At 44.5% G+C, this 16921-nt stretch overlaps 2 protein-coding genes across 4 annotated transcripts in view; both read right to left on the bottom strand.

Moving 5' to 3' along the window:
- LOC115189705 (uncharacterized protein RP612) overlaps nucleotides 1-16921 on the bottom strand; it is a 579758-nt gene that overhangs the window by 547348 nt on the left and 15489 nt on the right. The gene's annotated exons all lie outside the window — the stretch shown is intronic.
- Nucleotides 1-16921, bottom strand: part of LOC115189703 (TBC1 domain family member 15-like) — a 62048-nt gene that overhangs the window by 43306 nt on the left and 1821 nt on the right. Inside the window, exons 4-5 of the mRNA XM_029748243.1 lie at nucleotides 13770-13932; nucleotides 12531-12756 (exon numbers count right to left, since the gene is read on the bottom strand). Coding sequence (XP_029604103.1) covers nucleotides 12531-12756; nucleotides 13770-13932 — 389 coding nt within the window. The remainder of the gene's footprint in view (nucleotides 1-12530; nucleotides 12757-13769; nucleotides 13933-16921) is intronic.

The following is a 16921-nucleotide window of genomic DNA, read 5'->3' as shown; positions in this document are numbered from 1 at the left end:
ACATCGGGACGTAGCACGGGGAAACACTGTCTGCTGCTTGCGGAAACATAACACACTTCGTTCAGTAACATCCCTGTACTAGAGTAGGTAGGCTCAGTGACTAGTGTTATGCATATCATACAGTGGGTCCAAACAGGGGTTGTGTCCCAAATGTAGGGCCCTATAAAGATCTGCGTTGTGGAGAAGCGGACGGAATTACGGAATCCAAACATTACAACGGAATTCAACAACATTAAAACATTTAACTATTGAAGCTAGTAGGACAACACCTAAATGTATTGAAGCTAGTAGGACATCACCTAAATGTATTGAAGCTAGTAGGACATCACCTAAATGTATTGAAGCTAGTAGGACATCACCTAAATGTATTGAAGCTAGTAGGACATCACCTAAATGTATTGAAGCAAGTAGGACATCCCCTAAATGTATTGAAGCAAGTAGGACATCACCTAAATGTATTGAAGCAAGTAGGACATCACCTAAATGTATTGAAGCAAGTAGGACATCACCTAAATGTATTGAAGCAAGTAGGACATCACCTAAATGTATTGAAGTTAGCAGGACATCAACTAAATGTATTGAAGTTATTAGAAATTTCTATAACTTTCCCAAGATGATCATAAAACATGAACAAAATAAGTCAGTGATGAATAAATTCCTTCAACTTCCTGAAGAGGCCAGGTCACAGGAATGCCCCTGTCTGTGTGTGCCCGTTTGTCTACCACTTTCTGTAGCCGTTAGCGATGATGCTAATGAAAAATAAACAAATAAAAAACGCCACCTGGCAAAATGGTAGCCTATTCCCTTTATAGTGCACTACTTCAAAAGATGTACACTATATAGGGAATAGGGGCACATTTGGGACAGTAGTGTGATGAAGTTAATTTGCCTGTTTGAATAGTCCTGCAGTCCCAGAAAACCAACAAAGCAGTTGTTAAGGCGTGCAAACTCATTAAAAACCTCTGCCAGCTGTAATATACTCTGGGATTTTAATATTCAGAGCTGTTTCAAATAAACTCAACTGTGCTCAGTTTGGCTCATTTAAAGCAGAGGAGAGAGTGAGGCTCCATCCCAAACGACACCCCGTTCCCTATAAAGTACTTTAGAAAGTAGTGCACTTCTTAGGGAATAAGGTGCCATTTATAGGGGTATAATGGGTGGCCTATTGCCACTCCGGACAGGAGAGAAAATGAGAAGAGAGACAGGCGGGTCGAGGATTAAAAAGTGAACAACAATAGGAGGGTCATTCTGTAACTCCTCCAGACTCCTGGGGCCAATTCAGTGACATTGAAACATTCCTAATTGATATTTGGGGAAAAGGTTGATTACAAATAAAAGCTGATTGTAATGGGCTTTTATCTGTGGATGAGTCTGCCTATACTAGGATGGAAGCAAATATAAGTAATTATAACTTCACAACAAATCATACAAATAATGATGTACATTTAACAGGAATATGTTAATGTATCGACAAACGATTATGCATTTTTATTTGTCATTAAGTTAATTTAGGAAAATCCGATGGAAGGTTGACATTTGAATGAATTGTAATTTGTGTTGTTTAAAGGCCCAGTATGGTCCAAATTCAGTGTTTCATATCATAATGTACAACTGATGTATTTGCTATGCTTTATCTTGACCAAGTCGCAGTTGTAAATGAGAACTTGTTCTCAACTAGCCTACCTGGTTAAATAAAGTTGAAATATATATCATTGTACAACAGCTGATGAAACTAACACTGTAAAGAGTGAAAACATTTGATCAGTTTTATTTCCTGATAGTTTCTAGTTGAAAATAAACTATATACACAGGACCTTCTAATCAGCAGGTTCGCATGGGCGGGAGTTTCAGCTTCCCATGGTGACATCACAATGCGGTAAATTAGTTAATAGACCAATAACAAAAAGAGTTCCAAACCTCTCTGCCAATAAAAGCTAGTTTTCCATTTTCCCCTCCTCACTTACATCCCTCCCAGACAGTCTTAGCAAAATTCTTGCCAGAGAAATTACATTTTTGTCAATTTTAATGGAAATTATTATAGTATGGTACTTCAATAAACCAGCAAACCAAGCTGTCATCTTGTGAACCAGTGGATGTAAAGCATTTAGCTAAAGCATTTACTACAAATTGAATGAACAATGTTGTAAGCTTGCCTTGCTGTTCATTAAAACATGTTTCAAAGTCAAACACTAGTCATTGTTCTTTATTGTAGTAACATTGGAGATTGAAGATGTTTGTAACGGAGCTGAAGTAACTATTGTAGTAACGTTGGAGATTGAAGATGTTTGTAACGTAGCTGAAGTAACTATTGTAGTAACGTTGGAGATTGAAGATGTTTGTAACGGAGCTAACTATTTTCTAGCTTATTGTGTAGTTGATGATGAAAAGAGCTGTATGCCTATGGAGCTGTGTGGCCCATCTGTATGGACCCTAAAACGTTTGGTATAAATAATAGTTCAGAACAGTGGTTTTAATTGCTTCAACTGGTTAATCATTAATCCCCAAGAAATTGCAGAAAATTACAGAGTGAAGGAAGTGCAACTGTCAAACTACTATTATGAAATAAAAGTCCTGCTTCAGTACAACTCCACATTGAACCACAGCCAGAGGACAGCTACATTACAACTCCACATTGAACCACAGCAATATTACTACTCCACATTGAACCACAGCCAGAGAACAGCTACATTACTACTCCACATTGAACCACAGCCAGAGAACAGCTACATTACTACTCCACATTGAACCACAGCCAGAAGATGACTACATTACTACTCCACATTGAACCACAGCAACATTACTACTCCACATTGAACCACAGCCAGAGGATGACCACATTACTACTCCACATTGAACCACAGCAACATTACTACTCCACATTGAACCACAGCCAGAGGATGACTACATTACTACTCCACATTGAACCACAGCCAGAGGATGACCACATTACTACTCCACATTGAACCACAGCCAGAGGATGACCACATCACTACTCCACATTGAACCACAGCAACATTACTACTCCACATTGAACCACAGCCAGAGGATGACTACATTACTACTCCACATTGAACCACAGCCAGAGGACAGCAACATTACTACTCCACATTGAACCACAGCAAGAGGATGACTACATTACTACTCCACATTGAACCACAGCCAGAGGATGACTACATTACTACCTCACATTGAACCACAGCCAGAGGACGACCACATTACTACACCACATTGAACCACAGCCAGAGGATGACCACATTACTACTCCACATTGAACCACAGCCAGAGGACAGCAACATTACTACTCCACATTGAACCACAGCCAGATGATGACTACATTACTACTCCACATTGAACCACAGCCAGAGGATGACCACATTACTACTCCACATTGAACCACAGCCAGAGGATGACCACATTACTACTCCACATTGAACCACAGCCAGAGGATGACTACATCACTACTCCACATTGAACCACAGCCAGAGGACAGCTCCATTACTACCTCACATTGAACCACAGCCAGAGGACAGCTACATTACTACTCCACATTGAACCACAGCCAGAGGATGACTACATTACTACTCCACATTGAACCACAGCCAGAGGATGACTACATTACTACACCACATTGAACCACAGCCAGAGGACAGCTACATTACTACACCACATTGAACCACAGCCAGAGGACGACCACATTACTACGCCACATTGAACCACAGCCAGAGGACAGCTACATTACTACGTCACATTGAACCACAGCCAGAGGATGAATACATTACTACACCACATTGAACCACAGCCAGAGGATGACTACATTACTACTCCACATTGAACCACAGCCAGAGGATGACTACATTACTACTCCACATTGAACCACAGCCAGAGGATGACTACATCACTACTCCACATTGAACCACAGCCAGAGGACAGCAACATTACTACTCCACATTGAACCACAGCCAGAGGATGACTACATTACTACTCCACATTGAACCACAGCCAGAGGATGAATACATTACTACACCACATTGAACCACAGCCAGAGGATGACTACATTACTACTCCACATTGAACCACAGCCAGAGGATGACTACATTACTACTCCACATTGAACCACAGCCAGATGATGAATACATTACTACACCACATTGAACCACAGCCAGATGATGAATACATTACTACACCACATTGAACCACAGCCAGAGGACGACCACATTACTACTCCACATTGAACCACAGCCAGAGGGCACATTATTGTTCTGCGGTTCTCATTTGTTTCTCATATGGTAAGTATGTGTTGTTGCATGAGAAATCATGTATAAGGAAAGCTATTACTGCCGTCAGTAGTGGCATTGTGAAAAACACAAGGCTCGTCTTCAATGAATTGCGAGGTAAGCAATCCTTTGGCGGCTTCTGCTGTGCATGAGTGATGTCCCATTCCATAGGGTTATTTATCTCTCCCTACGACTAAATGCTCCGTTTGAGGGACACTCCCCCACCGAGGGACACTCGAAAACGAGGGGAGGCTAAGATGGGTTATTGGAATTGAGAGTCTCTCTCGCGCTCCCCACCCCCCCAATTGGTCCTAAGAGACCAGTAGACTGTTTAGCCTGACACAGCAGGTGGAAGGTAAGAGAAGGCCACACCAACACAATGTAGCCAGCCACACACAGAACACACAGCAACTCACCACCCACAGCATTAGCATAGAAATGGTGTTGAAACACAACCGTTAAAACCGTCCAATCCACTGAAGTAAAGGGGAGCCTTTAACAACCCATCACAGCATGGCAGCATCTAGAAAGAGATAAACTGCAATAGCAGCTCCCCGCATGCAAATAAATCCCACAGCCTTCGTCCCAAATGGCACCCAAATCCCATATATAGAGCACTAACTCCTACCAGAGCCCCTCTATATAGGGGATAGTGTGGTGTTTGGGACGCCACCACGGTGTAAAGGCGGTTATTATTATTACTAGAGAGGGGAAACCGCTGCTAAAGGCCACTGAGAAACTGTCTAACAAAACACCTGATAGATGAACAGACAGATCTGTGATTCTGTTGGACACATATAGGGCTGAGACTGGCACCCTATTCCCTGTTTACTGCACAACGTTAGACCAGAGCCCTATTCCCTGTTTACTGCACTACGTTAGACCAGAGCCCTATTCCCTGTTTACTGCACAACGTTAGACCAGAGCCCTATTCCCTGTTTACTGCACAACGTTAGACCAGAGCCCTATTCCCTGTTTACTGCACTACGTTAGACCAGAGCCCTATTCCCTGTTTACTGCACTACATTAGACCAGAGCCCTATTCCTTGTTTACTGCACTACGTTAGACCAGAGCCCTATTCCCTGTTTACTGCACTACATTAGACCAGAGCCCTATTCCCTGTTTACTGCACTACGTTAGACCAGAGCCCTATTCCCTGTTTACTGCACTACATTAGACCAGAGCCCTATTCCTTGTTTACTGCACTACATTAGACCAGAGCCCTATTCCCTGTTTACTGCACTACGTTAGACCAGAGCCCTGTTTACTGCACTACGTTAGACCAGAGCCCTATTCCCTGTTTACTGCACTACGTTAGACCAGAGCCCTATTCCCTGTTTACTGCACTACATTAGACCAGAGCCCTATTCCCTGTTTACTGCACTACGTTAGACCAGAGCCCTATTCCCTGTTTACTGCACTACGTTAGACCAGAGCCCTATTCCCTGTTTACTGCACTACGTTAGATCAGAGCCCTATTCCCTGTTTACTGCACTACGTTAGACTAGAGCCCATGTGAGTGAGTGAGTGTCTCTCCTCCCAGGTTCTGTAGCAGCGCAGCAGAACCACCATAAATCTCTGCTGGATGAGCAATGAAGCCTCCTGTAAATGACATTCATGTTAAGTAACACCGACCGTACAAACACCGGTCCTCTTAACTGGGGACTCTGTCCCCACAGCGCCGCCGGGGACTCTGTCCCCACAGCGCCGCCGGGTATAGTACCATGCTGCTGTCACAGTATATGGTAAAACAAACGGGACCACACTACTTTCTACTCCTCATGGGGAGGTAATCAATGTGTACGGAAATAATGAAACACAAAACCAAACAGACAGACCCATGGTTGTCCTGTAGTGTCCTTTCATAGATGTCAGGTATTGTAGTCAGTGTTAAAACCTCTACTCCTGAGTCAACACAGTCCTGGTTACTGTACCAAACAGTGTACACTGAACGCTGGCCAACAGGACACGTTCACATCAATATTGTGATGGATACAGTCATGCCTTCATAAAACATTATAATACCTTGTAAACAATATCAGCAGTAACACCAGTTGATGAGATTGCCAATAATAATCATATGAATTAAATGAGGCTACCGGTACTCATAAGGGACATACAGTGCATTCAGAAAGTATTCAGACTCCTTGATTTTTTCCCCCCACATTCTGTTATGTTACAGCCTTATTCTAAAATTGATTAAAGAAACAAAAATACTCACCAATCTACACATAATACCCCATAATGACAAAGGGAAAACAGGTTTTTAGAAATGTTTGCAAATGTCTTAAAAATAAATAAACAGAAATAACTTATTTACATAAGTATACAGACCCTTTGCTAGGAGACTCGGAATTGAGCTCAGATTAATCCTGTTTCCATTGATCATCCTTGAGATGTTTCTACAACTTGGAGTCCACCTGTGGTAAATTCAATTGATTGGACATGATTTGGAAAGGCACACACCTGTCTATATAAGGTCCCACAGTTGACAGTGCATGTCAGAGCAAAAACCAAGCCATGAGGTCGAAGGAATTGTCCGTAGAGCTCCGAGACAGGATTGTGTCGAGGCACAGATCTGGGGAAGGCAACCAAAACATTTCTGCAGTGTTGAAGATTCCCAATCATTTTTTATCCACCAAGACTCTTCCTAGAGCTGGCCGCCCAGCCAAACTGAGCAATCAGGGGAGAAGGGCCTTGGTCAGGGAGGTGACCAAGAACACAATGGTCACTGACAAAGCTCCAGAGTTCCTCTGTGGAGATGGTTGTCCTTCCGGAAGGTTCTCCCAACTCTGCAGCACTCCACCAATCAGGCCTTTATGGCAGAGTGGCCAGACAGAAGCCACTCCTCAGTAAAAGGCACATGACAGCCTGCTTAGAGTTTGCCAAAAGGCACCTAAAGACTCTCAGACCATGAGAAATAAGATTCTCTGGTCTGATGAAACCGAGATTGAACTCTTTGGCCTGAATGTTAATCATCACGTCTGGAGGAAACCTGGCACCATCACTACGGTGAAGCATGGTTGAGGCAGCATCATGCTGTGGGGATGTTTTTCAGTGGCAGGGACTGGGAGACTAGTCAAGATTGAGGCAAAGTACAGAGCGATCCTTGATGAAAACCTGCTCCAGAGCACTCAGGACCTCAGAATGGGGCGAAGGTTCACCTTCCAACAGGACAACGCCCCTAAGCCCACAACCAAGACAACGCAGGAGGGGCTTCGGGACAAGTCTCTGAATGTCCTTGAGTGGCCCAGCCAGAGCCCGGACTTGAACCCGATCGAACATCTCTGGAGAGACCTGAAAAAAGCTGTGCAGCAACGCTTCCCATCCAACCTGACAGAGCTTGAGAGGATCTGCAGAGAAGAATGGGAGAAACTCCCCAAATACAGTTGTGCCAAGCTTGTAGCGTCATACCCAAGAAGACTCAAGGCTGTAATCGCTGCCTTAGGTGCTTCAACAAAGTACTGTGTAAAGGGTCTAAATACTTATGTAAATTATATTTTTAATACATTTGGAAAAAAAAGTCTAAAAAGAGTTTTTGCTTTGTCATTATGGGGTATTGTGTGTAGACTGATGAGGGAGAGAAAAAAAAGTGAATCCATATTAGAATAAGGCTGTAATGTAACAAAATGTGGAAAAAGTCAAGGGGTCTGAATACTTTACGAATGCACTGTACGTATATTATCACAATACTAACTGGATACAGTCACAGTTGATGAGTTAATTATACAGAGTGCCGAGCTGATGACGTGAAACACAACAATACTACATCTTCTAGTAGCCTACAGACAACGAAGAACAAGGGCCCTTCCTGCCATCCAGGACCTGTATACCAGGCGGTGTCAGAGGAAGGCCACCCAAGTTGTAGACTGTTCTCTCTGCTACCACACGGCAAACGGTACCAATGTCTGGAAGCAACAGGACTGAACAGCTTCTATCCCCAAACCATAGAACTGCTAAACAAGACTCACACACAATGGACTCTACCCACATGCTCACACACACAGCTCAAACCCCAACACACATAACATGCGCACACACACGCATACTGACCCCCCCCCACACACACACACGCATACTGACCCCACACACACACACACACACACACACACACACACACACACACACACACACACACACACACACCTCACCACATATGCTGCTACCGTCTATTATCTTTCATTTTACCCCTACCTAAATGTAAATATCTACCTCAATTACCTTGTACCTCTGCACATCAACTCAGTACTGGTACTTCCTGTATATAGCCATGTTATTACCTCATACCCCAGCACATCAACTCAGTACTGGTACTCCCTGTATATAGTCATGTTATTACCTCATACCCCAGCACATCAACTCAGTACTGGTACTTCCTGTATATAGCCATGTTATTACCTGGTACTTCCTGTATATAGGCATGATATTACCTCATACCCCAGCACATTGACTCAGTACTGGTACTTCCTGTATATAGCCATGTTATTACCTGGTACTTCCTGTATATAGGCATGTTATTACCTCATACCCCAGCTCATCAACTCAGTACTGGTACTCCCTGTATATAGTCATGTTACTACCTCATACCCCTCTACATCAACTCAGTACTGGTACTTCCTGTATATAGCCATGTTATTACCTGGTACTTCCTGTATATAGTCATGTTACTACCTCATACCCCTCTACATCAACTCAGTACTGGTACTCCCTGTATATAGGCATGTTATTACCTCATACCCCAGCACATTGACTCAGTACTGGTACTTCCTGTATATAGCCATGTTATTACCTCATACCCCAGCACATTGACTCAGTACTGGTACTCCCTGTATATAGTCATGTTATTACCTCATACCCCAGCACATTGACTCAGTACTGGTACTTCCTGTATATAGTCATGTTATTACCTCATACCCCAGCACATTGACTCAGTACTGGTACTTCCTGTATATAGCCATGTTACTACCTCATACCCCAGCACATTGACTCAGTACTGGTACTTCCTGTATATAGCCATGTTATTACCTCATACCCCAGCACATTGACTCAGTACTGGTACTCCCTGTATATAGCCATGTTATTACCTCATACCCCAGCACATTGACTCAGTACTGGTACTTCCTGTATATAGTCATGTTATTACCTCATACCCCAGCACATCGACTCAGTACTGGTACTTCCTGTATATAGCCATGTTATTACCTCATACCCCAGCACATTGACTCAGTACTGGTACTCCCTGTATATAGCCATGTTATTACCTCATACCCCAGCACATTGACTCAGTACTGGTACTCCCTGTATATAGCCATGTTACTTTTACTCACTGTGTATTTATGCCTCGTGTCACGTTCTAAATGTTTTCAATTTAACTCCGTGTTATTGGTAAAGGGCCCGTCAGGAAGCATTTCACTGTTAGTCTACACCTGTTGTTTACGAAGCATGTGACAAATAACATTTGATGTGATGAAGTACTACAAATGCTTTTCAAAACTGGTTGAACGGCCATTTTTACCCTGTAGGCACCTGCAACAAGTAGGATAAATTACACTTGCCGACAATTACTTGCCTCCAACCAAATTAATTAGAATTTTGAATAATTTGGTCCAGCCCATTTTTTTGTTGGAATTGAAAAATCTTAATTAAAATAAAATAGATATTTTTTATTTAACTAGGCAAGTCAGTTAAGAACAAGTTTTTTTTGTTTTTTTACAATGACGGCCTACCCCGGCCAAACACGGACGACGCTGGGCCAATTGTGTGCCACCCTATGGGACTCCAAATCACAGCTGGATGTTATATAACCTGGATTTCGAACCAGGGAATGTAGTGACGCCTCTTGCACTGAGATGCAGTACCTTAGACCGCTGCGCCGTTCGGGAGCCCCGAATTTCAGTTTATTCACATTTTTTGGGGTCCTGTGCCAGTTGTAAATCAAACAAATAAACGTGTGAACACCATTAGATTTGTGAATTTTGACATATGTTAGAAGAAATAGTGAATTGTGTAATGATATTAATATATTTGACTGCAACTGAATGGACTGACTTCCACAGACCCTGAAGCCCTCTAGCGGTGAATATAGGAATTACACTGACAGCCAATTAATTTACCATCATACGCAAGGAAACAGTTTAACCTCTCTTTCTGGCCATTATATCTGCTAACAAAAGGTGCAGAGAGGCACCTACAGGGGGATAGCAGCAGAGAGGCACCTACAGGGGGGATAGCAGCAGAGAGGAACCTACAGGGGGGATAGCAGCAGAGAGGAACCTACAGGGGGGATAGCAGCAGAGAGGCACCTACAGGGGGGATAGCAGCAGAGAGGAACCTACAGGGGGATAGCAGCAGAGAGGAACCTACAGGGGGGATAGCAGCAGAGAGGCACCTACAGGGGGGATAGCAGCAGAGAGGCACCTACAGGGGGATAGCAGCAGAGAGGAACCTACAGGGGGATAGCAGCAGAGAGGCACCTACAGGGGGATAGCAGCAGAGAGGCACCTACAGGGGGGATAGCAGCAGAGAGGAACCTACAGGGGGATAGCAGCAGAGAGGCACCTACAGGGGGATAGCAGCAGAGAGGAACCTACAGGGGGATAGCAGCAGAGAGGAACCTACAGGGGGATAGCAGCAGAGAGGCACCTACAGGGGGATAGCAGCAGAGAGGAAACTACAGGGGGGATAGCAACAGAGAGGAACCTACAGGGGGATAGCAGCAGAGAGGAAACTACAGGGGGATAGCAGCAGAGAGGCACCTACAGGGGGATAGCAGCAGAGAGGAAACTACAGGGGGGATAGCAGCAGAGAGGAACCTACAGGGGGGATAGCAGCAGAGAGGAACCTACAGGGGGATAGCAGCAGAGAGGAACCTACAGGGGGATAGCAGCAGAGAGGAACCTACAGGGGGATAGCAGCAGAGAGGAACCTACAGGGGGATAGCAGCAGAGAGGCACCTACAGGGGGGATAGCAGCAGAGAGGAACCTACAGGGGGGATAGCAGCAGAGAGGAACCTACAGGGGGATAGCAGCAGAGAGGAACCTACAGGGGGATAGCAGCAGAGAGAAACCTACAGGGGGATAACAGTTACTTCTCCAATGAATGTATTCTGCCTTCTTCAGAGTTAACCATGTACCTGGTGTGACTGTCCGTGATAAACATGAGACTTGAGATCCCCCTCTAGCCTCTCCCCCGGACACAGCATGCGTGTTTTTAGCTTTATCTTTCTCTCTACGTTGCTGGAAAAGGTAAGCCCTAAAGTAAGCATTTCAATGCTAGTCTAAAGCTGCCTGTTGTTTATGAAAGCATGTGACAAATAAAAATGCATTCAATTTTTCTGTTTTTAACTGAACCTGGCAGAGTGGAAGCGGAACAGAAACCACTTTCAGGATGTGTACCAAATGGCACCCTATTCCCTATGTAGTGCACTACTTTCTACCAAGGCTCATAGGACTTTGGTCAAAAGTAGTGCACTATATAGGGAATAGGGTACCATTTGGGACACAACCTCAGTTTCAAGGCCTCTTCCCATGCGGCCACAGAACTAACCAGAGCACCTGGTGTGTGGGCGCCGGGTCACTGTATTTTTACAGCAGGACAGGCTACATCTGGCTGGGGGGGGGTCATACTATCATACAAGCAATCATCTCCAGCACTGGGAAAGACTTGACTTTCAATTGTAGAGCGCGGTGTGTTCTGGAGTGTGTCTGTCCAGGGCGTGACAGCTCTGCTCTGTCCACTAGTGAATGTCTGTATAAACGGTAATTGTGTTCACCGTGGGACTGGGCTTGGGCCTTGGCTGACATAGGATAGTGGCCCTTTGAGGAACACAAAGATCCCCACATACCCAGTGTTACCAGTGGCAATACATACAACACTATTCCCTGGCTTTTCATTGCTAAAGTCAAACCACATTTTTTTTTTTTACATTTGAATGAAGTGGAATGCATGGAATAAGTTGTATTAGACTCCCTCGCCTAGCCCCACTGCCTCGACTAGCCCCACTCCCTCGCCTAGCCCCACTGCCTCGCCGAGCCCCACTCCCTCGCCGAGCCCCACTCCCTCGCCGAGCCCCACTCCCTCGCCGAGCCCCACTCCCTCGCCGAGCCCCACTCCCTTGCCGAGCCCCACTCCCTCAGTTCTGTCTTTGAGAGACTAAGTTGAGTGTGTTTATGTCTTCTGTCAGCAGCATGTATATTTACTGTCTGGTCTACGTACTGTGTCAGCAGCATGTATATTTACTGTCTGGTCTACGTACTGTGTCAGCAGCATGTACTTCCTGAGACAGTCCAGGAAGCCTTCACTACCTCCCTGGTGAAAGTGCAGGGCAGGCAGCTCAACCCCCATGTTGCGGTCTCTGAGGGTGAACACCAGGTAGGACCAGCCCTCCTCCTTCACCCTGACTGAGGCCAGGTCACTGAGACGGAAGAACAGCCGGGAACCCTTACTCTTCTCTGGGATGGGAGCGGGTTTAGGAGGAGCACCTGGAGAGAGAGGTTTAGATACAGGATATACACAGACATAGAAACACAATGAGGAGAGGGAGGGAGAGAGAGAGAGAGAAAGAGAGATGGAGGGGGGGGTTTAGATACACAACACTGCGCATGTACTCACACACAGAAGAGAGACACAAATTAGAGTATGTGTGTGTATTCTCTCTAGGGTATTTCCTAATGCAGAGAGACAAGCAGCACAACGTTCATGCCACACTTCATCTATAGTTGTATAGATCCATGTGTAATGCTTTTTAATTTGACTCGCTTGACATTTAAATGTCTGCAGAGCAGGAAGTAGCAGGAGGCCTGATTAATCCCCCAGCGGCCTGCTGGAGAAGATTGATCGTACTGTGGGAAAACTGAAGCAATTAGTCTCCTCTCCTCCAACCAACTTAATCAGGGTCGCTCCACTAAAGCAGCTTCTGGACGTGAAGAGGAGAGGTGATTTGGAATTCCAGCCAGAGAGGAGGGAGGGAGAGAGAGAAATATATACACACACACATAAATATATATACATGAGAGAGCGCTGCACGCTTAACCTTGTTTAGTCTTGCCAGGAAGAACCACAGAACGGCAAGGCCAAGAACAACAATTATGTTGCATTGTGGTTCCAGTACTAGACTTGACAGTTGAAAGAAACCAGACATTTTTCATTGCAGTAGGCTACAGGTAATGACAATATATCAGCTGGACAGGTAATGAATAGTGACATTTTGGCTGTCCATAGAGGAAGCATGATGATGCTAAATCATTGATATGTTCTCCATTACTTTCCCTGACTAAATAAAAGGTCAAATAAATGGCCATTCTACTGTGGCCTACCGGGACCTGCTCTGTTCTAGGGTGTTCTGCTCTGTTCTAGGGTGTTCTGCTCTGTTCTAGGGTGTTCTGCTCTGTTCTAAGGTGTTCTGCTCTGTTCTAAGGTGTTCTGCTCTGTTCTAAGGTGTTCTGCTGTGTTCTAAGGTGTTCTGCTGTGTTCTAGGGTGTTCTCTTCCACTCACCTTCTCCACTGTTGCTGGGTTTCTTCCTGAACTGAACAGTGTGAACCATGTCCCACTCTGTCTCACAGCTCAGCTGGTGCTCCACCTGCCTGGGAGGCTTGTCTCCTGGGTTTTGGCTTGTACCCTGGTGCCGCTGGCCCCATTCAAACACGGAGCTAGACTCCTGGGAGAGAGAATACAGGTATACTCAGACTCACCCAAATACGGTACCATCTATATACAGTACACACACCTACCCATATACACTACTGTTCAAAAGTTTGGGGTCACTTAGAAATGTCCTTGTTTTCCATGAAAACATACATGAAATTAGTTGCAAAATGAATAGGAAATATAGTCAAGACATTGACAAGGTTATAAATAATGATTTTTAATTGAAATAATAGTGTCCTTCAAACTTTGCTTTTGTCAAAGAATCCTCCATTTGCAGAAATTACAGCCTTGCAGACCTTTGGCATTTTAGTTGTCAATTTGTTGAGGTAATCTGAAGAGATTTCACCCCATGCTTCCTGAAGCACCTCCCACATGTTGGACTGGCTTGATGGGCACTTCTTACGTACCATACAGTCAAGCTGCTCCCACAACAGCTCAATAAGGTTGAGATCCGGTGGCTGTGCTGGCCACTCCATTATAGACAGAACACCAGCTGACTGCTTATTCCCTAAATAGTTCTTGCATAGTTTGGAGCTGTGCTTTGGGCCATTGTCCTGTTGTAGGAGGAAATTGGCTCCAATTAAGCGCCGTCCACAGGGTATGGCATTGCGATGCAAAATGGAGTGATATCCTTCCTTCTTCAAGATCCCTTTTACCCTGTACAAATCTCCCACTTTACCACCACCAAAGCACCCCCAGACCATCACAGACCATCACAAACTGAAATGGTCCACACACACAGACAGCGTGGTGAAGAAGGCGCAACAGCGCCTCTTCAATCTCAAACTTTTACAGACGCAAAATCGAGAGCATCTGTCGGGCTGTATCACCGCCTGGTACGGCATCTGCTCCGCCCAGAACCATAAGGCTCTCCAGAGGGTAGTGAGGTCTTCACAACGCATCACCGGGGGCAAACTACCTGCCCTCCAGGACACCTACAGCACCCGATGTCACAGGAAGAACAAAAAGATCATCAAGGACAACAACCACTCGAGCCACTGCCTGTTCACCCCGCTTCCATCCAGAAGGCGAGGTCAGTACAGGTGCATCAAAGCTGGGACCGAGAGACTGAAAAACAGCTTCTATCTCAAGGCCATCAGACTGTTAAACAGCCATCACTAACATTGAGTGGCTGCTGCCAACATACTGACTCAAATCTCTAGCCACTTTAATAATACAAAATTGGATGTAATCAATTTATCACTAGTGACTTTATATAATGTTTACATACCCTACACTACTCATCTCATATGTATATACTGTACCTTATACCATCTACTGCATCTTGCCTATGCCACACGGCCATCGCTCATCCATATATATTTATATGTACATATTCTTATTCATTCCTTTACATTTGTGTGTGTATAAGGTAGTTGTGGTGAAATTGTTATATTACTTGTTAGATATTACTGCATGGTCGGAACTAGAAGCATTTTGCTACACTCGCATTAACATCTGCTAACCATGTGTATGTGACAAAGAAAATTTTATTTGATTGCCTCCACCATGCTTGACAGACGGCGTCAAGCACTCCTCCATCTTTTCTGCGTTTCATGAATGTTCTTCTTTGTGAACTGAACACCTCAAACTCAGATTCGTCTGTCCATAACCCTTTTTTCCCAAATCTTCCTCTGGCCAGTGTCTGTTCTTTTGCCCATCTCAAACTTTCCTTTTTAATTGGCCAGTCTGAGATATGGCTTTTTCTTTGCAACTCTGCCCCTAGAAGGCCAGCATCCTGGAGTCGCCTCTTCACTGTTGAAGTTGAGACTGGTGTTTTGCACGTTCTATTTAATGAAGCTGCCAGTTGAGGACATGTGAGGCGTTTGTTTCTCAAACTAGACAAACATGTAATTGCCCTTTAGCTCAGTTGTGTGCACCGGGGCCTCCCACTCCTCTTTCTATTCTGGTTAGAACCAGTATGTGCTGTTCTGTGAAAAGGGTTTTCTAATGATCAATTAGCCTTTTAAAACGATAAACTTGGATTAGCTAACACAACGTGCCATTGGAACCCAGGAGTGATGGTTGCTGATAATGGCCTCTGTACGGCCATGTAGATATTCCATAAAAAAAAAATCTGCAGTTTTTCAAAATGTCTAAGTACAACATTTTGGGGTCACTATCTATATACAGTACACACACACACATACCCCTATATACAGTACTATCTATATACAGTACATAGTTCTGGCTGGCTGACTGGGTAGGTAGTGGTACAGATAATTACAGCAAAGGCTGGAAATACTATGAGAGAGGCTATTCAAATTAAACCGGTTTTGACATAGAAAGAGAATAGGGGATGTTTTTTTTGTCTCCACAGAGAACCTAACTGACAGACATCTGTCCTGAGTGGCTGATAGAGAGACGAGAGTTAGTTTCTATGAAGAGATGAGCTAGCTATGTGTTTTCATCACGACCGGGATGAACCATTTTAGATTCAGGAATCAGGATATACTTCTGGGCTTTGGTTTCCTGTTGCATCTCTGCTCTCAGGGTTTTTATTTCAGTCAGAGATCACTAGAACATCTTTATTCTAGTGCAGCAGAGAAACAGACAGGAAACATGAAGCGATGCTGCTGTCACATGACCAAGGTGATTGGAGCCAGACTGTGGTTTGACAGTCATCATCAAGCTCTCAAGACAACTGATGTGTCACCATGGATACAGCCAAGCCAATATATAAAATGTGGAGTGTTGTCATCATAATTCTGACTAATGTTCCCATTAAGCTGCGCGGACACCGCGCAGAAGAAATATCAGCCCGCGCAGAGAAGCACGAGATTGAACTTTATAGAGTTTTCCCCCCTTTAGTTAACACTATCAACGTGTCCCTTTACTGTGGGAATTGTGATCGAATCAATGCGTTATTAGCCACTTTCAACGCAACATACCGAAACAAAACGAATTGTGCAAGACTTAGTAGGCAAAACTAACTATGCAAGAGATTTTCTTTTGTAGGCAGAACACATCGGTGTATGATTATTGTGTTGACAGGCACC

This window comes from Salmo trutta, unplaced genomic scaffold (genome assembly GCF_901001165.1).
Source record: "Salmo trutta unplaced genomic scaffold, fSalTru1.1, whole genome shotgun sequence".
Taxonomy (NCBI): domain Eukaryota; kingdom Metazoa; phylum Chordata; class Actinopteri; order Salmoniformes; family Salmonidae; genus Salmo; species Salmo trutta.
The sequence above is the reverse complement of the archived record's forward strand: the minus strand, read 5'-3'. Positions and strand labels throughout refer to the sequence as shown.